This window comes from Polyodon spathula, chromosome 4 (genome assembly GCF_017654505.1).
Source record: "Polyodon spathula isolate WHYD16114869_AA chromosome 4, ASM1765450v1, whole genome shotgun sequence".
In the NCBI taxonomy this organism is placed as follows: domain Eukaryota; kingdom Metazoa; phylum Chordata; class Actinopteri; order Acipenseriformes; family Polyodontidae; genus Polyodon; species Polyodon spathula.
The window spans coordinates 36,088,971-36,110,692 of record NC_054537.1 but is presented as its reverse complement, the minus strand read 5'-3'; the positions used below and the strand labels follow the sequence as shown (position 1 = coordinate 36,110,692).

Here is a 21,722-nt window from a genome sequence, read left to right as displayed (position 1 = left end):
TAGGCCACCTATGGCAACTCTATTGGAGTTACAGTCTTCCACGGTGACACTGTGCATATGGCAACAATAGCCCGGATGCTTCACAAAACTGGCCTTTATGGGAGAGTGGCAAAAAGAAAGCCATTGTTGAAAAAAACTTGGCCAGTTTGGCATGTGGGAGACTCAGAGACCTAGTGGAAGAAGATTCTATGGTTTGATGAGACCAAAATAGAGCTTTTTGGCCTCAACGCTGCACTATGTTTGGCACAAGCCTAACACTGCACATCATCCTGAGAACACCATCCATACCATGAAGCATGGTGGTGGCATGCTTCTCTGCGTCAGGGCCTGAAACGCTAACCGGCAAAAATTGCAGTGTCCAGATGTGCAAAGATGGTATGACTTATCCAAATAGACTCATGTACATGTAATTGCTGCCAAAGCTGCCGCTACCAAATACTGAGTAAAGGGGGTGAATACTTATTCATTACTTTTGTAATTTATTTAGAACAATTTGTAGATTTTATTTTTCACTTTGACATTATGGACTTTTTTTTGTGTTGATCAGTGGAAAAAAACTCCTAAGTAAATCCATTTTGATTCCATGGTGTAACACAATAAAATGTGGAAAGGTCCAAGGGGGGTGAATACTTGAGAGCCACTGTATTTAATTGGTTAATCTCAGAAAAGTCTTGCTTGGGAAAAACAGAACTGATATTGAATGTAAAGAGACATGAAGCTAAGACCAACGTTAAAGTGCACGTACTGTTTGGAGTGATTCAAGTGCTAAACAAACATAACGAACAGCCCCACAGAGGTGAAATCTCTTGGGACAATGCTCCCTGAATTTGTGTGCGAATGTGGTATTTTCTAGAATTTTTAAAAGGATCACTACGGCGCTAGAATATTTATTTTTAGAAAGCAGGCAAACTCACTTCCCCAGGCACAAGGGGTTCAATCATTGGAGCGTCTTCCAGTCTCGGGGCAGTCCGCACTGGGGAAGTAGAGAGCCTCTTCTCCCACTCCGTAAGTCCAGCACCATCTGTGGTTGTTTCCAAAAAGGTTCGTTTCAACTCGCTGATGTTGGTTTGGTGTTTCAATAACTCTTCTTCTGTTTTAATTGTGTCCTAAATCATAAAAAAGAAGATGTTTTTTTCTAACACATTTGGAACTTCAATCAACCTAGGGGCCAAGTGAATTCTAAATGGTTTTAGGGTGCAAGAACATTTCTTAGTATGTATTATGTATATATGTCTCGACAAATCAACCACCATGCTGCTGATTGCATCAAATTATATATCTGTATGAAAAATGACATATCAAAACGTGTAAAGGGGTGCCTAAAATGTCCTGTGAACATGATAATAACATTAAAATGTCTTCACAAACTTGATGGTGCAAAATGCTTCAATCTTTTAAAAGATTGAGATATCGACTGGCCTAGACATGAATAACATTTCTGACTTACAGAAGCTCTACATTAGAATTCCACTGACTACAACAGTTAGAAAGCTCACTTTGGCAAATTGAAGCTGTTAAGTCAAGCCAAGCACTAAAAAATTTATTATAAATAAAAAAAACACTTTGAAAGTCAGTGGTTTCCTATGAACAAAGTTAAACGTCAGAATCTTAATTTGATTAGTAAAAAGGCTATCTATCATCAGTGTACACGTCAGAACTATATGCCTCCATGCATCACACTCCAAGCTCTAGTTGTGACTCAAAAGACACACATGCACTTTTTATTTTTTTTTTTTTTTTTTTTTTACCAACCTCTAACATCAGATTACTATGTTTGACAAACAAATTTTCCCCTTTTATTTGCCTTATAAAACTACTCTGTAAAATAAAAAGAAAAAAATCTACTTATTCATTTTTGCAAGGATGATTGGGGACAAGAATTAGTTTTTAAATACAACTCTGTTTTCCAGCTTAGAGAAGAAAAATAAAAAAAAGGAGAGAAAAACAAAAAAAAACAAATTAAAAAAACACATATTTAGAATAACTAATAATGCACACTTAATCATATTGAAATGTTTGCTGTGTGGAACACACTAATAGTAGTTATCTCCCGTTACCAGTGGCTTTATTTCAGATTCGTCTTCTTGATCCGACTGTCAGCAATAAGCAAGGTTGGGAAAAGAAAATCTTTATTAAAACACAAATTACTTTCAGTCAAATTATAGACCCCTGTTGAAAAGTGGCGCAACACATGAAACAGAAGCCAACAGAGTATATTATCACATAAAAAAAGCAATTAGTAAACCCTATTTACAATGAAGTACTCCCAGAGTCTCAAAGAGGGAGCATACCTCACAATGCGAGGGTTGCAAGGTCTCCTCAATCATGCCGACTCTTTGTGAAGAGAATGACCAAAGCCCCACCACCCCCCAAGAGGTCTGGACTATATTCATTCCATTACTTTATGCAAGCTAAAAATGTTTGTGAAATATGTGCATAGTCTTCAACCATTATATAAAAGTTAAAACTTTGCTTAATATCAAAGCAAATCGTTAGATCGCTATCATCATCAACCAAATAATAATAAATAATAATATAAAACCAAACCACAAGACTGTAATGAAAAAGTCAGGTAGATTGAACTTCTTAAAATGTTGTTGGTTGGCATGGGTACAGGCTCACACAACGGAAAAGGGACTTCTTTCATGAATCACTCTTCAAACGCTCAGCACTTCACTGAGTGAGTTAATTGTTCATTCATTGTGCAGGAAAGAGCTGCAGCACTGTAGCAATCTTTCCCTGTGCTGACAGCATTTCCAAGCAGATTCACCAGCTACACGGTCAATCTTTCATACAGTAGAAACTCAATTATTCAGCACCTTTTTTTTGCTATTGCATTTTTTTAAATATATTTTCTATTGAACTGTACCAGTACCTTAAAAAAAAATATATATATATTAACTACGGTATAGTATTGAATGGACACGGGATTTACAAGATTTGTGTTAAACACCCCAATGTATTCCCCCCTCGCAAAAAAAAGAAAAAACACAACTGATTACAGTAAGAAAACCTCTGACGTGCTTGAGGTAGGTGGCTCTGTGTACGAACCTCTGTGGCTGTAGTTTCACCATCAGCCGCAGTGTCTGTTCGCTCGCTGTCAGTCTGTTTTGTTACACATGTACCCAGGTCCCAAATGAAAAGCAGGAACAAAAAGAAATCCACTTTGTTAGTTATGCTAATCTTTGCCTCAGACGCTACAATCATTCATTTATTATAGTTTGTGGACTGTGGTAATGGACAAGCTTTCAACACAGAAAACATGATTTTAAAAGGCAGCAAAATAATAATAAAAAAGCAAGCTTAATTTCATAGCTGGAACATGCTCAGAGGAAGTTCAAACCTCAAGGCAGACACTCTTCTAAAAATCACACCTACAACATGTTTATCTAAAAATCAGTCCGGTAGCCAAACCAAAAGAACATTTCTTTGCTGGACTTTGTTAGGAAAGCCAGGTGTCCAAGTGAATCTTATTTGTATTGCTTATCCAATTGATCAGTGGTTTATATAAATTAAGTAAGCTAGCCCCAAATAAAGTGGTCCAACCCCAGTTTTAACCTTACTTAAATTTGGCAAAAATGCAGTTGCCACTTATTTGTTAAAAAAAAAAAAAAAAAAAAAAAACAACACTATACAAAAAAATTAAGCTACCATAACAGTCACCTGACTTTCAGCCACTCATCTTCCCCTTCCGTTGATACTGTTAGCTATGAGACAATGAGTGTAGCAGTCTGTCTGCATTACAATATTATCCAACTTTCTAAAAGATCTCCTATTGATTAAAGTGCTGTACACTAATTGTGCATTACCCTCAATTTGACTTTGTCATACACCCCTACAAAAAGCTTAAATGGCACCAATCAGTTTAATCAATAACTACAAAAGGACAAGCTATATCATTCAAGGCCTGTAGGATTTGTTTATTGTTGCTTTTGTTAAACCTTGTCAAAGCTTGCCAAATGCAATCTTATGTTTCACTGATTTTTTTGGCAAATGATAATGCAGAGAAACTCCTACTTTAAATATACTAAGGATATATGTATTTTTATTTATTTTTTGACATGCAGCTTTTCGAACAAGCCTACCATTCTACACCTTACAAACTACATGATTGTGTGGATTAGACACAAAGTACAGAAGATTTTTTTTGTTATTATTTAATTTCAGAATTGTAATAGGAATGGTTTATCCTGCAAATAAAGACTTACTTCATCATGAAAGCCTTAAACATATGCCTGATACAATTATAAAATGTGTATATTATAAGTTGGCGATAGATGTGTATGTGTGTTTGTCAAAAAAAACATGTTTTATTATAGATCAGAAATAAAGTGAAAAGCTCACAATCAATAAGCAGCTTGTGTTTCTTGTTTGAAATATTTACAGTGTGGAGATTATATACGATAGTAACGTGATAAAAAAATAATTGGAATAAAAAATGCTAGATTTGATTTTGTGCCTAAAACACACCCCAAAAAAAAATAAAAAATAAAAATACAGTATTTGTTCCACACTAAGCCTCTAAGGAGCAAAAGGCAGAAATCAGGTTCTGAAAGTAGGACCACTTTGGCAGCATTGTAACACAGATTAGGACTGAACACATAAAAAGAAGTGTGTTCTAGGCCGAGGTACACACCTCTTCCTCTGAACTGTCACTCAGGTCATTGTCAAGTGAGGCTCTCAAAGGGGCCGCCTTGGGCTCCAGGTAGCAGAGGCACAAAGCCAGGGGAAAGGAGAGGGTGAGAGCATAGGGCACTGAAAATGAGGCGGACAGCAGGAAGAAAAAGATGAACAGCAAACAGGGAGCAAGGGAGGGCGACTGGATGGGGAGAAAGTGCTGAATGCTTTCAGGTAAGAAAGTAACTTCCGAGATGTCGGGGAAGGAAAGGTAACCATCGTCATCCAGGAAGGAGGGCAGATCTGGGAGATGCAAGGAGAAGGAAAACAAGGTCCCGCCTTTTTTGTCTTTCTTCTGCTTATAACGTGAAACCACCACATCCTGCTTGTCTATATGAACAGGTGGTTTATTTTCCAAATCTGTCTGCCTGGGATTACTGACAGCACCGTGTTTGGTGGGGCTGATGGAACCTGCTCTTTTGCGAGCGTTCTCTTTGCGTCTCCTGCGGATCTTTGTTGATGAGATAGGGGAAGCAGAATGCAAAGGTTCAGAGCAGGATGGATCAGTGCAGAATAAAGGCGGGAACTGCAGATGAAGGGGATACAGATAACAAGAGGAAAGCACACACATACATACAAATACAGTACAGGATCAAAAAAAGGACAAGAAAACACTTATTAGTTAAGATTTGGACATTGATAAAGCAACCGGTATATCACTTTTATCGGTTATGTCAAACTATTTTTTGTACTGTACTCAACAATAGTTTAGGAATATACAAAGTACAAAAAAGGTCCAGAGAGAGCTGGACTATAAACACCCCTTCCCTGGCCTGCCTTTTGTCTGATACCGAGTCGTTTTTTGCAAGCTACTTTGAACAGTTATCAGAACCATATACATGTTAAAGGGGAAAGGTCATGAAGATTTAGTTCCAGTAAACTGGTATAGTCTTTATTTATTTATTTATTTTTTACCATTGTTATTCAATAAATACATAATGTTTAAGGCTAGCATGGCCACTCAATTACCTTGTGTTTCAACTCTTTCCTGTACTGTGTCACAGATTGAAATTGGGGATACCAGGGATTTTCAATAAGGCACAGCTGAAGGTCACTGTTATCACCAATTACACTTATGCCCTCCAGGTTGATGTTTTTTTTAACCATCTCTTCACGGATTCTTAACTTCCTGCAGGTAAACTAAGCTGCCTCTTAGTACAATTGTATGCCTGATGATAGACATCTCGTTTGCAGAGATAAAGTTAAGAAACAAGCTTCCTAGATTGTTTTTTTTTTTTTTTAAGTTACATTTTTTGATTGTTAAGATTTACTTAAGTCAGAAAAAGTGACTGCAATGTATTACTTTAAGATTATTATCCATTATTATCCATATACAACAAATGTTCCTAAATATTAAAATTCTTACTTCAAAAACAGTAAATCCTAAAATTGTAGAATATTTTGTTTTTTATGTTCACCTTTTAAAGACATTCTATTTTCAACATCAGTGAATATATCAAACATACTAAAAATAAATAAATGTAAAAAACAGCAGACATGTGAAATGTCCCCTGGTACTGGACAGAACAATCTTTAGCACAAATATTTCCGATCTTTAATGCAGCTGGTCTTTCTTTGAAGACATTTTACAGATATCGTGCAGCTCTATTCAGTGTGTTAGCGGAAGTAAACTAAACCAGCTGCCAGGTAGTGTAACAGGTAGTGCGTCAATAAGGCAAATATGTGCTGTATTTATTTTTAAGTGATAAAAATATGTATATTTACACTATTCTTTCAGAAAATGGGAGTTTTCACAGGGAATATTATAAGACAATGGGTACATTTCACGGAAATCCTGAAATCTGTGATAACCATCTGTGATATCTGTGATAGCCTTCTTAACATCTGTTTCTATACAGCCTTCCATGAGAGATACATCTCTGAATGGACTGTTTGCAATTAAGATATAATCCCATTTTGCGGAGATTTGTCAAACTAGATTATACAATTACACTAAAAATAGATTAAGTTGATTTTGTCCAACCGGTTTTCTGCACTGTTGTTTTTACAACCATTAAAGCACTGGCTGATAAAATTACACTTTGCTGAGCTGAAGAACTTTTAAGCCAGGCCAAGGTAATTTTAATGAATACTCTGCAAGTGCCCGACCATGCTGTCCCGCTCGAGTGACCCTACAGAACGTACCTTTGTGTCGTATTTCACAGGGGTAAGAGGAGCGGGTTCAGGGACCTCCTCCTCCTCCTCCTCCTCCTCTTTCGTCGTCCCTTCCTCCTCCTCAGCCCTCTCCTCCTCAGCCTTCTTTTCAGGGGTCACTGTGGTGATGAGGTCCCCCGAGGCGATGCCCTTGGTCGTCCCATACTGGGCGGTGCCCACCTCTGAAGCGGACATGGAATCCTTCATGAATATTTCCTGGTTTTCACTCACTGAGGCTGGATTGCAGGGAGATATTTGAACACCGAGACTAATAAGGTATTTGTTATGCTCTCAGAAGCATTGTATTGGGTCAAGAAATTAAAACACAAAAAGCAGCAATCGAGCTGCATTAAATATGTGCAGTAATTATTTTTGCTGTAAAAGTAACAGACAATGGCCGAAAGCCATTTCCTCCACCAAGAAGCGGCATTAATATTTCCTAAATAAGTTTGTCATGTTATTTATTATCATAACAGTTGTACAATTGTTACACTTCACATTGACACTACTTATCACCTTAGATAAATACACATTTATTAAACATTTCAAAACTAGAAAATCCAAATAGGTATTGCAGAGCACTGGGTATCTGATTTCATTGTAATTAGGATTAACCCAACTATTAAGCGTTCATCACACAAACTGCATTAAATTACATACAAAGGTAAAGGCTTAGAAACAGATGAAAGCAATATATGGTTGGATATCAGTCAATCAAAAAGTAATCTGTGGTTAATATCACTATTCCTGCCTGGAAGAATAGCGTGACATTTGTAAGAAACAATGGTGATTAAAAGGTCACCAATGACATGCAAACCAGCAAATTCATCTTATAGGGCACACTACATATCTACCTGAAATGTTAGTCTCATTTACTGTGGCGGGCAGTTTAACTCCAGGTACAACAGTCAATTTGCTTTTTGGTTTACTCTGTTGAGCTGAGGAGGTTGGTATAAATTAGGTGCCAAGTATGCAAAAAAACTAAAGGACACTAACAAAATAACTTCTTCCACATAGCCAGAACAGGATGGTGGCAGAATTGTGCTGCTATTATCTTTCGTTAATTTAACATTTTGAGAGTACTATTAACTGTTAAGCCAGCTTTTCATAGCAAACACCACGTTCAGCGAAGCATTAGGTGGTTTCCAGCTTTCCAGTGAATTTTAAGTCGCCACTAAAAGTTTGATCAAATCTTCAAAGCTACACCTCATCACATTGTGAAAATAAATACATCCGATAATGATGTAGAACAGAAGAATAAATTAAGGCTCTGCAACGAAACCCAGCTGTATCCAATTACTTTTGAAATCTAAACAGTTTTATTTCATTTATTTACACAAAATTGAGAAAATTGCAACAAAAAGGGTTTGAAAAGAGATTATTTTTGTTATTCTACAACATAAACTGTTTAAATGTCTTTTGTACCACCATCAGATATTTGGTGCCATTAGGAACAATACAAAACTAAAATATATTTACAAGGTAGTTGCGTTATTAACCATTACCATAAAACTAATGACAGACAGGTTTTGTTATGGTTTTTAAAACGTGCATTTACACATCCTTTGTCTTTTGAAACTGTTTATACAAAAACAATAAATCCTACATTATAAATGCCCTGTCTTTTTTCAACAAAAGACAGCAGGAAATAAAACATTCCATTGAAAACCTGTTTGGCGCATTATGAAGTGTAATCCATTTTGGATGTGTGCACCTTGGTTTGCAAACTAGCATAATTTAGTGTGGTCTGGGAAACACTGATAAAACATGACATTGCTGCAGTAAATGAAAATATTCCTTTCCCCAATGACTGGCAGGGATATAAAGAAAAAACTCAGTATCTTCTTTAAACCTATTTGAATGGAGGATTAAAAAGGCACACCAAGAGTCTTATTCGGCAGCGACTTAAAAAAGACCAGAGATTAAAACAGGATAAATTAATACCATTAAAACTTGCTCCCGATTACAGCCTGTCACATTACATTCAGAATCATCACAAGCACTTACCCCCATCCAAGCTGCGAGACATGGTGTAGCGTTTGCTAGAGGAACGTTCAAAGTAGGGTGCAGGGCGGACTATTTGAGAACTGGCCCGTCGTGTCTGGGCTTGTGTCCTTCCGCTGAAGCGGAATTTGGAACCCAAAGTGAGAAACTTCTTTGGTGGGGCTTCCGGGGATACAAGCCTAAGGAAACAGTGATGAGGACAGAAATGTTAGTATCTGCAGCTCATCAATTGTTTTATTCAGTGATATAGCAGATGTCTGTTTAATATTACATATAAACAGCACTTGATTCCAAGATAGCTGTTATGCAATTTGGCACAGTTTTATTAATCCTTCAGAAGGTGTTAATGTACACCTTGGCCATTCTCTCTAAAGAATAAAACATGTTTTGACAGAAAAAATTTCTTTGGGGTGTGGGGGAGGTGGTGGCAGGCTTTTTAAAATGTATTCATGTTTGAGATCAAATACACTTAAACCCAAGTTATAAATTAAAGATTCAAATTTTGATGGTACAATGTATTTTGAAGCTATTTAAATAAAAGACAAAAGGACGGCACCTGTACTTAAAGAAAAATGGGCAGCCTTTGGAAGTATTTCCACTTAAATCTGCATTCCAGTTTGTATGTATGTATGTATGAAAGCATACATACATACAGTACCAGTCAAAAGTTTGAGTATACTTGCTGGAAACTAGGTCTTTTTCATAATTGACAATGTTTTACGTCGTATACGTTTCTGTAAATACCTCAAAATGAAAAATATTACAATATCAAAACAAAACATAAGGAGTATCAAAGCAGTGTTCAAGAAAATTGAAAACTGTCTCTAAATCTTGGATTCCTCAAAATAGCCACCCTTTGCCTTAATAACAGCCTCACAAACACGAGGCATTCGGTTAACAAGTTTCAGCAGGAAATCAACCAACATGTCTTCCCAGCTCTTCTGCAGCAATTCCCAGAGATGTAGGGCACTTGTGGGTAGCTTTGCTTTGACTCTTCTGTCCAGTTCGTCCCACACAAGTTCTATGGGATTGAGGTCTGGAGACTGTGCAGGCCAGGTCATCAGATTGAGTTGTCCTTCACCTTCCTTCTTCGCCAGATAGTTCTTGCACAACTTTGAGGTGTGTTTCAGGTCATTATCTTGCTGAAGAATGAAGGACTGCCCAACTAGCTGTAATCCTGATGGAGTGGCATGCCTCTGAAGTATGCTATGTTAGCCATGCTGGTTGAGCTTGCCATGGACTTGGTAAAGATCACCAACTCTGTCACCAGCAAAGCAACCCCAGACCATGACACTGCCTCCTCCATGCTTGACAGTGGGAACCACACATGCAGAACTCATGCGCTCACCCTCTCTGCGTCTTACAAATACTCAGCGGTTACACTCAAATATTTTGACTATATCAAATTTTGACTCATCAGTCCATAAGACCGACTTCCACTCCTCGAACATCCAGTTTCTATGTTTTTTGGCCCAGACAAGTCTCTTCCTCTTACTCTGCACTCTTAACAATGGTTTCTTTGCAGCAATTCTTCCAGTTAGGCCAGCTTCACGCAATCTCCTCTGAACAGTTGATGTTGAAACATCTGTACTTCTAGTAGCATTTAGCTGAGCTTGTATTTCAGGGGCAGTTACTCGCTGGTTTCGCAGACTTGTGAGTAATTAACTTGTTCTCCAATTCTGTGGTCATCCTTGGCCTGCCTGACTTTGTTCGGTCCTCATGAGTGCCAGTTTCTTCAGATCGTTTGATGGTCTTGGCCACAGTAGTTACAGACACTTGCAATTCTTGAGATTTGTCTTAAAGATTGACCTTCATTTCTTAAAGTAATTACAGACTGACTTTTTTCTTTGCTTAATTGAGCGTATTTTGCCATTTTCTGCTCCCTTACATTCAGGAATGACAAACTTGTGCCTATGCTACCTATATTTATAGTAATCATGGACCCTCACCTGTTAACAATAATTGGTGACAAAAGGTTAATTAGGTAACATGCTAGTTAACTCAGAGAACATCTAACAAAGACACTTTTATACTTAGGCCAGTGTTCTAAGACCGTGTAAGACACATTTCAGATGTTTAACTGACTTGGGCTTCAGACTGAAATCCCCTTGCTTTGGGTGAACATTTCATTGAAATGGACAAGATTTACATTTTCATTTAAAAATTTAATTTTTGAATGCAATTCACTTATGATTATCAGCTTATATAAAGTACACAGATCATATAATAAAATATTAAGTGTTTATAGACAAGTTTATACAGTTAAAAGCACAGATAATCATGAAAAACCTGGTTTCCCGCAGGTCTACTCAAACTTTTGACTGGTACTGTACATACATAAAATTGTTTTAGCTAGAACATATCTGTAACATAAGACAAACCTAGAAGTCTCAATGAAATGCGTCAATGCTGTAAACCAGGAATAAGCAAAAACATAACAACTAAATGTACCTATAATTCTAACAGATTTGTACTTAACCTTCACATTGCCACCCAGTGACCAAAATGCTATTATTGCACAAATAACAATATGTAACACAATTTTTGTTCCTGAGCAGTAAGTGTTATTTCCTAATTGCTTATGCCTCAGAAGTATAGAAAATGGCTATTATTCCCCACAAACTTTGCTTGTGACCAGGACACAAGTATAGTTGTGTATATATGATTACAGTATAATCATAAATCTCGAAAAACTACTCACTTCTAAATCTTTTGTAGTCATTTTTGTATTACTTTAGTATAAATACATGTTAATTTGGATTCATATGTTGTTTTTTACTGACTTTATGTGAACAAAAAGACACACATTTGCCCGTTTTCCCATTGGAAATAGTGATATTTCAAAATATCACTGTCCTGGTCACAAAAGCAAAATTTGTGGGGAATAATAGCCATTTACGGTGTAATCTAAATCCGCATGGTCTGTGTCTAAGTGAGTAAAAGGCTCTTGAGAAGAGAGCTGGTCTAAATAGTGAGAGATTGTCGCCATAGGTAAAAGGGACAGTATTAGGCAGCTGTGCCATGTATTTCACAAATCTATAATATATATATATATATATATATATATATATATATATATATATATATATATATATATATATATATATATCTCCATTTCCACATGAACAGAGAATGAGCACCCTACCTGAAGAATGTATGGTGCTCCACACAAACCTTCCAGAGCCTCTTGGCAGCTCGATGGTTCGATAACTTAAAGCCAATTGTGCTTTCGAACTGTTCAAACTAAGAAAAAGGGACAGTTTTCAGCCTGGTGACAAACATATTTCTGCCTTACACCCCAAAAAGTAGAGAACTAGATAATACTGAATTATTGAAGTGTCCTCATATATTAAAGTACAGTGCATGTTAATGTCCTAAATCAGGGGTTCTCAAACTTTTTTTGCTGGGCCCCCCTTTGGAAATGTTTCAGGCTGGGACGATCCCCCCCCCCCCCCCCCCCCGGCGTTCCTATGACAAACTACATTTAAGAAACACGTTACTCTATGAAAAATGTGTATCTAGCCTTTCACAGCCAACACAGGCAATTCTGGGAGCTAGAAATACAGTAATTGCAAACAAACTGAGTTCGCTAATGACTATAGCAATAATCACAACATTGTCCAAGGATTGTGACAAATTGAGAAACCTTTTGGGTTGGGACCCCCAGTTTGAGAAACCCCGTCCTAAATAATTGCCACATTCGTGAATTACTGAATGTATTAATGTGATTATAATTGGTTAAACTGTGTATGAAAGTATAATTTAAGAGTTGTTAACCTTGTTAATGAAAGAATATCTTTATCTATAATTGTTTATCATTAAACAAAGACTTTTTTTTTTTCTTCTCCTTTTTAGTCATCCAGAGTAAACAATCCATATTTATGATGACTTTTACAGCTCAACTGTGTTCTTATAGAACAAACGAATCATTGAAAAGCAAATAACATTTTAATGCTTCATATATTAGATTGTCATACTATCATTAGTCAGTAAATTAGCTTATGGTAGATGTTTCTTTGATGTCATAAGCACCATTCTGGTTACTCACTTTGTTCCACTACAGTAAGTTTATATATCAAATTAATGGAACTCATTTTCCAAACTCATTTCCCTTCCGTATGTTCTTTTAATTTTTTTTTTTTTTTTTTTTTTTTTTTTACTGTAATATTACAGATTTTTCATGTACCAGTAAATCATATTGATGCATATGTTACAGCCCCACAATCTAAATTCTCTGATGTCTTTCCTGGCTTTCCTATTTAATAATCCCTATGCACAGCATAGTGTGTAAGTGTGTGCTTACCAATAAAACATTTGTTTATCGCCTTACCTCCCCTGGCCTGATTTTGATGTAGAAGTTGTTCCTCTTGTAAGAAATTTTGAGCACCTTGGGCCAGGCAAACCTATTTATTCTGAGCCGGTCTCGATAGATAAGCAGCCCACTAGCACACACTCCTAGCATGATTTCCACTCCTTCTGAATCCTGTAAAAAAAACAAAAAAAACAAAAAAACCTCTTATGGTTGTGGGTAATCTAAGATTTGTATACATGTAAACTGCTGGGGTCATACCTATAGATTCAATGGTGCATCTCTAGTATGGTAGATATTTCCTATATGTTTTGTGCAGCTGTTTTTGAATAACGACACTGAATTCTTCGTTGAGTCTCTGGCATCAACTAGATGATTAGTTCCCATAATTCTGTGCATGTTACTGCCCTAGATGTAGGGGAAGCCAAATGTGTTGCAGCACATCGTGGAGCCAATGGGCAGCAAAGCAGGTGTGGCATTGTCAGTAGCTCCGCAAACACACTTCTCTGTCTCACACAATCCCAGGTTTTCATTAGGGATTTACATCTCCCAACCTGCACTCGAAGTCTGTTTAGGCATCTCCAGGATACCTCTGTTGCTCCATTCTATTGCTCTGTCCCCAAGTTCCTCCCACTCCTTCCGCCAGAGGCTCTCTCTGGCAGATTTCTCTGAGGATATCAGTGGTTCTGTCGTGGTTAGAAAGATCTTCCTTGAGGGCAGCCGTCAGTGGACATGTTTGTGTTTGTGGAGCGGGTGGCAGTTGTCAGTTTCTTGTTTTAGACGGTCATTGTCTCCTTCTATCTTTCTTCTTATGTTTGGTGAGGCAAGTCCAGCTAGGGCATGCAGACAGTGCACCATGGTAGTCTTAAGGCACCCAGTGATGATAAGTATAGTTCAGCGTGACATCGACATGCTTAACATGGCTTGATCGTCCCCACGTAGAACAGGCATATTCTGCTGTTGTGGAACAGAGTGCTAGGGCGGTGTTGGGAAGGGTGGTTGGTTGGGTTCCCCACTTCGAATTCAGTTTTTGCAGGATGCTGGATGGTAACGTAAAGATCGTCTACGTAGATGAAAGGGTTGCAGTTGGGTGGTAAAGGCTGGTCATTTGTATAGATATTGAAGAGCACAGGTGCAAGTACATTGCCTTTTTAATTTCCAGTAGCAGTTTGTATCCTTGTGGATGCATATGTATACATTTATGTGTGCTGCTATAAAACTACCTTGGCATGATGCAGATCTACTCCATACATGGATAGCTTTTTGGCATTCTCCAATAAATTAATCTCTGCTTCAGCAGGCGTCATTCCCCTAGGAGAAAAAAATAAATACATAACAAATAGTGTTCTACTTAACTCCTTATGCTGCAGCAAAGCCTGTGAAATGCACTTTGTGTAAATTTGGTTGTTCTAGTTAGAAACGAAATCAGCTACCCAAGTACAACACTGATCTCTTGTAGAGGACAGGCTTAGCAATAAATAATAGGCAGAAAGACTCAATGTAATTACAAGAAGTGGTTTTCATTCCAATCCTTTTTTTTTAACTATAGCAACAAGTTTAAAACAGAGAGATCAGGGATGTTCAAAATAAATAAAGCAAAACATACTACTTATGCCCAAGCAATATGAACGTATTGTTTGCAAAATTAGCATATGTTTTTTTTTTTTCTTTAAAGAATAGCCAAGCTGTATGACACTATACTCTGTTACTATTGGTGCATGAAATCATCATTTTGATTTATTAATTATAACGGGTGCAACTTTTATCTTTCAGCAATTGCCACTGTCAGGTACTACAAATATGAACGGAAAAAGCCAAGGTACATTAGCAATTCCCACTTAAACTGCTTTTGATGAAGTCCTTATCAACGGTAATCACCAGTATAACAGAATAGCGACTGATGACAACATTGAGTGTATTGGATGTATTCTGCCATCAGTCATTTTTCAAGCAATCTTTGAAATTAGTACAGACAATTGCCCTTTATCTGATCATGAGAATTGGTGCTATCATCAGTGCAAACTAATATTCAAATGAATGAACAATAAATATGCATACATTAAAAAAAAAAAAAAGAACTACAGACAGCTAGGGTGTCTTGTTTATTGTGACTTTTTTGGATTGTTGCCACATACAGCAATACACTACAGGTGAACTTGTGTACAATGGTGCTTATGATTATATCAATTCAACCGCAGCTAAAACTAAGCAAAGGTTTGACTCACTTGATGTTTTTGTGCATTTCCATGACTTTTTCCTCAAGCTCTTTAGTCTGGTTGGGTGCGAAGCGGAACTCACTGACATAGTCAGTGCCATACTCTTCTGGGTCATAGTCCCCCAGCTCAGACTGGACAGTGTAAGAGCCCAGCACAGAGTGTGTGGCAAAGGAGCAAGGCAGGCGGCCCGACACTACATCGTCCCTTAGCTGCAAGCACAGGTAATACCTAAAAGGGGGAATATTTTTTACATAAAACAGCCACTTTTATATGGTCGCAGTGCTTTTATTTAATAGTCATTCAAATAATGCACACTTCTTTCCATAATAAATTGGGAAAAGGATAAAACCGTTGTTTCCTGCTATCTTACCTGGTGATATCTTCTGAAAGCTGGGCTGGGTCAGGAGGGTAGAACTTTACATTGAACGAAAACTGCCAGGCACCACCTACACAAACACAAGCCAATACTTACAATACAAAATGTAACATTGCCAAACGGCATGCAGAGTGCAGAGGACTGACCTGTAACAGCCCCATCACTGTAGGAACTATAATATAATAAGAAATTTCAGTACCGACAACTGTTCTGTATTATCAAAGAAAGCTTCTTGGGGTGGAAAAAGATTTAAGACTAGGTGTTTACCCAATCCGAATCTTCAATGACGGCCTGCAGAACAACCTTTAATGCAAACTGAGATGGGTGGAGAATATGTTTATGATGTATTAGAAACTGGACAGACACCACCAAAACTAATTTAACCAAGTCCCCAATCTGAATATGTCTTATCCATAATATTATGGCAAATTACGTTAACTGGGTTGATTCAGTGCATTAACCGGTTAAATTGATAAGGATGCAACTGCTGAAATATTACTGTATGTTGTGAACCTTAGTGCCCCTAAACATAAATGGATCAAAGGACAACAAAGACTGACACTTTGGCAAAACTTCCAGGAGCTGGATTATTTATATCCTTGCTAGTTAACACCCCTGACATGTAATACCTTACGAGACATCGTTAACACCCCTGACATGTGATACCTTACGAGACATCGTTAACACCCCTGACATGTGATACCTTACCAGACGACATCTTTCTTCAGAGCCTTTGCCATGGATGACAATTGCAATTAGAACATATTTCATTATGGGGAAAAAAATAACACTTAATTTAGAATCTCCACAATACAGTCTAAACAACTAAGAAAATGAGCCTACAAGGCTATTTTTTTTATTGAGAGTCATCATGAGATAGTCTACTACTATGTATGTTGGTTGAGTATATAATACTTTATGTATTTTTTTTTTTTATTTACTTTTTTAAAAGTCGCTCTTCTTGCAATGATTTAGGAGGACAGTGCTCTAGAGAGGACATTTTGAAAATAACTTTGAAGCAGACCATAAAGTTATAAGTGTAAAATGCTATCAGGATGTTAACAATGAAAAGAAAAATGACAGGTACATTATTTAAACAACTGTAGCAACATGGGGAGATGTAGAACGCTGTATTTTTCGGAACCCGCTACTTACTCTTTAAAGCATTTTGCTTGGCTAATCTAGATCAGCGTTTCTGAAACTGTGGGTCCCCACCCAAAAGGGGGTCGCAAGGGTATTGTAGAGGGGTTGCATGATCGCAAAAAACAGACATAACCTTAAGATCCTTAGCATTACAGTACAGCGCATATACACTTAATCCTTAACAGTAAATGATGTAACATGAAGCCAGACTTCCCGTCTTGTTTAATAAGTGTCCAGATGCTTGTTTGTATGTGTACATAGTTGTGTATAATGTGCTAGTGCCAGTCAAAAAAATGTTCAGTTTTATTTCATGTTACACACTGTTTCTCAATTTGCCACAATCCTTGGACAATGTTATGATTATTGCCACAATCACTGGCAAACTCTGTTTGTTTGCAAGTACTTCCAGCTTTGACTTGCATGCCCCTGCTTCATTTAGCCTTCCTATGTAGTATGTATAGTATTTGTATATGATATCGCGTGGGAGGCCGGGGGTCATCACAGCCTGTTACATTTCCAAAGGGGCGGCGCAGCAAAAAAAAAGTTTGAGAACCCCTGATCTAGATAATTGGCTCAGTACAAATTATCAAAATGTTTGCCTTATTTATTTTTGTAATACAGTTTTAATTATCCGCTTTAAAAACTCATAATACACAGAAGCCAAATCTAGAAACACTTACTTCGTATCTGTTTTTTTATTTCCTTGGCAGGGTCCAACCAATTCTGAAAGAGATTTAAAAAGAAAAAAAAAATGTGTTTCTGACCTTCAGTTTTACCTATCGTTTCATTACTGTGTCTCTGTTTCTCTTTCTTATAGACACAGAAGGAATAATAAACAGTGACTGCATTGGTGTTATGATGCAAATATTGGTGTAAAATAGTCAGTTCTCATCAATGACGCAATCAACTCACCTTCTGGTTTTCTGAGTCCCGGAATGTGATACCGAAGTAGTCCTTTTCTAGAAGGTTGAGCTGATCACAGACTTTGTCAAACAGCACCTGGCCCTTGGAGCGCTTCTACAAAATATATTTTTACAGGCAGCAATGAGAAAGAGTAACATGTACAACAAGATGAGAAGATGTTTTTTCCCTTACTATATTACACAGTACCAAATAAGATCAACCATAGGAAGAGCTTACACCGTACATAGAAACAAAAGTAGACTGTTCACATGGATGACACTCAGTTCTACGATATTTGAGTTTTCAAAATGATTGAAAACAAAAAGAATGAGGAACTTTAACCCTTTGCAGTCCTATGTCGGACCAGGTCCGACATTACAATTTTTCCTTTCCCGTCCAATGTTGGACTCTGTCCGACATCAAAAAGACGTAACGCACAGGTATCTAGTTGTTTTTTCTCCGGAAAAAGCCAAGAAAACTTTTCAATGGCCGATTGAGACCGATAGGAGCCGAATGAAACCAAAGAAAAAGGGTGTATCTCGTAGCCCCATCCACTACAGAGATAACACTGTGTCACAGAGACGGCTGGAGTGGGTGGCGTCAGACCAAAAGCAGGAAAATAGAGAGAGGTGGAGTTTGGGGAAGCTCAGCGAATGGCTTCGCTCAGCATTTAATTAATAAACAGAACAGACAGAAAATAAACGGTTGGAACAATACAAAAACAGGACACGGCACATTCGCCAAAATAAATAGACAAACAAAACGGACTAAACGAAACAAACAATGGACTAACAAACAAACAAACATGGCGAGCTTCCATCTAACAATTACTTTTGTTATTATTTCTACCTCCGTCGCCTATCCCGTTCTCCACTCACCGAACACCCAACCGCGAGTGGGTGAAAGCATGCTGTTTTTATGCAGCTGTACCAAGACTCGACTGCAATCAAATCATTCAATTGGAGTCTCGGTACAACTGCACGTGAATTAATAAAATGCAATTCCTCGCGCTCACATATTACTACATTTTACTTGCACGTGAAGTGCTGTGCAATCCTCGTGCCTAAATACAAATATACATTTTAAACACTCGTGTTACACAGACCCGTTTATATCCCGTGTACCAATGACTATAAACCAACATTAAACACACAACATAACAGAAAATACACACAGGGGCGGGCACTTCGTCACACACGGACATAACAAAGGAGGTAGCTGCTTCTGCATCCACGGCTCAAAGAATATCACAGACATTTGCAGAGCCTTTTGGAGATGTTATAATGACTTGGATCGCATTATTGAGGAGTTATAAAACGAGTGACCAGGAGAGGATTTACCAGTATGCAGGTATGTGAAAAATACAGCGAACACAGGGTGGGGCTTGGCTGTAGATACAGTACTGAATGTACTCTGGATAAAAAAAAAAAAATTTAAACAGCGCGTGTGAAAATAAATTGGACCTGACAAGCACTGAATAAATGGACTGCAAAGGATTAAGCCCTCGTATATTCCATGTAAACATGACTGCTGGGTTTAGCAAGAAACACAGACACCTAAATTTCCTCCAGTCTTCTTACACACTGACCAACAAAAAGAAAAACAGCTTCTGATTTGATCACTCAGGAGAATATAAGAAAAAACACAGATATTTTGAAATGAGAGCAGGCAACCTAAACAAGAAATATCACGAAAACAGACGACTCATAGGAAGCCCAGCAATTGGTTACGAGGACAGCCAAAGTGTGAGGAGATGAATTGACGTGAAGTGTTTTTTTTTTTTTTTTGTTAGTTTGTTTTTGTACTTTTGCTAATCATCTTTTATATGGGAAATTGAGTCCTACAAACAATAGTGATGCTAATGCATATTAGGTAGGATTTATTGGAATTATTTTAGTTCTGTTAGCTCTCATGCATGTCCTATAAATGCAACATCCCAGTGGGCACTACTACACTACAGAGATCTATTCCAATCCTGGTCTTTATTCCAACCAGGTCCTAAATTAGTTAATTGCCTCATAGCAGCTTCAATTAACTACATTTGAACCTGCTTAGAGTAAAAACCTGAACTGGATTGGATCTTGAGGGCCAGAGTTGAGTACCACTGCTACAGCAGCTTGTGGCAGAAGATTTTAACAAAAGAATCTGATGAGTTGCCAGACCTTAAATGGTACATCCTTGGACATTGCTGTGCTCTCTCACCAACTACTCTAACTGAAGTTGTGTAGCAGGATAGCGTCAAGAATGAGACAGTCAGGAAAAGTTGTTTTTCAAACTTTGTTGCACACTTCTGTTTATTTGTCTGTTTGTTTAATAGAACACAAGGGCCAAAAGAAAAGGTTTACACAAAACATTACTAACCACATTCTACTAGTCAGACTGGACAATGGCTGAACAGTCTCCAAAACAAAGTACAAAACAAACGGACAAACACTTAAGGTGACCATATGTCTCGGTGTTCAGCGAGACAGTTTGGGACAGTTCAGGCTTTTCAACTCACAACCCAATGAATTCTGCTACATTTTACCAGAGTTCAAAAGCCTGAACTATTCCAAACTGTCCCGCTGAACACAGAGCCTCATGTTCGCCTTACCTATGACTTATTTTGCTGAAACTTATTTCCTTGAAGCCTAGAGTCCAATACTGTAGGTCTAATGTTGTCCAACAAAGCACAGAATCTTGAAATAGTCCAGTCTCTTACACATCTCTTACAAAACAAAAAGGATTATGTTTGAAAGCGAGGTAACAAAGCATGACTCAATCTGAGACGCAATATACTGTGCTGCAGAATTTTTTAATTATATTAACAGTACACACCAAAATGTTATAAAATAAATACAGTATACAACTTTGTTAGTGTCATACAGTAACATAAAACTTGTCATGCATAATAATTAATCCAAGCACTATCAATAAATGCAGTCCACTGTCCTAAACTATTTGATTGTCTTAATCCTTGGCTAAGACAGGGTAATTGGAAAAAATATGCAGTTTCCAGTATCAGCAGATCTGTGGGTAGGCAAGGAGCCAATGCAATCCAAATACCCCCTGTGTTTACTGAACAACAGTTCAGCATTGCAGTATGCAAGTCCTCAGAGCACCACAAGTGACTGTTGCAGCCAGAGCAGGACCTCTAATAAAGAGAATAAGCATACTTACAGTACTATTCCATTTTCCATCAGCAACCAGTGTTCATTAAAAAGGCCATTATTTAGTCTCTTACAAAGCGGTGTTGTAGGTTTGGATTGTGGAGGGGTGGGTCATTTGCTAAATACATTCGAGCAAGTATAGTATACCGATATCTCACAAACAAAATGTCCCTACTTATATTTAAAATACCAGTAATAAATTGCAATTACTTGTTCTGTGGCCATCTCTCCAAAAATTGACAAATTTGTGACACATGGCATTCTGGAAAAATCTGGATATTTCCATTACAGGATTAGCTTCTCTTCCATATTGTAATTGAGACACCCATACAGTGCTGCAATGCATATATGACAACTCATTCCTAGCTACAAGGTGTCTTTGTTACTGTTAAAAATCATGTAGAGGAAGTACTGCAAATAGCGTCTAGTTATCAATTTGAGCTGACCACCACATGTGTTAAGTAAATGAATGGATGCTTGTGTGCGAGTAAATCAGCAAAGGTAATCTGGTTTGTAGGGCAAAGACATTGCCATCTCAATCTCAGAAAATCAAGCTAGAAATGAGTTGTGTCAGTTGTGTAGGTACTAATGCTACAGAAAAAAAATCACTGGAAAGAATAAAAGCAAAAGGTAAGTAAAAATAACAAAAAATAAAAATAACATAACCTTGCAATCTCTGAAATTTGATGAAATGCAGAAAAAAGTAGTCTGAATATTACGCAGACTAAAAAACAATATGCATAAAAGCCATGAACTGATTTTCAACTCAAGCCAATAAATCATTCACCAAA

General features: G+C 37.5%; 1 protein-coding gene across 18 annotated transcripts in view; it reads right to left on the bottom strand.

Moving 5' to 3' along the window:
* Positions 1-21,722, bottom strand: part of LOC121314485 (band 4.1-like protein 3) — a 54,151-nt gene that overhangs the window by 11,706 nt on the left and 20,723 nt on the right. For 10 of the 18 annotated variants that reach the window (XM_041247821.1, XM_041247822.1, XM_041247816.1 and 7 more), the window contains exons 4-16: positions 17,792-17,896; positions 17,560-17,602; positions 15,731-15,806; positions 15,370-15,588; positions 14,368-14,455; positions 13,166-13,318; positions 11,981-12,078; positions 8,839-9,014; positions 6,823-7,067; positions 4,637-5,203; positions 3,052-3,105; positions 2,058-2,093; positions 915-1,106 (exon numbers count right to left, since the gene is read on the bottom strand). In XM_041247821.1, the coding sequence (XP_041103755.1) occupies positions 915-1,106; positions 2,058-2,093; positions 3,052-3,105; positions 4,637-5,203; positions 6,823-7,067; positions 8,839-9,014; positions 11,981-12,078; positions 13,166-13,318; positions 14,368-14,455; positions 15,370-15,588; positions 15,731-15,806; positions 17,560-17,602; positions 17,792-17,896 (2,052 nt within the window). Of the gene's footprint in view, positions 1-914; positions 1,107-1,752; positions 1,819-2,057; positions 2,094-3,051; positions 3,106-4,636; positions 5,204-6,822; positions 7,068-8,838; positions 9,015-11,980; positions 12,079-13,165; positions 13,319-14,367; positions 14,456-15,369; positions 15,589-15,730; positions 15,807-17,559; positions 17,603-17,791; positions 17,897-21,722 lie in introns of all 18 variants that reach the window. The other 8 variants (XM_041247820.1, XM_041247818.1, XM_041247823.1 and 5 more) reach the window with 8 other exon arrangements.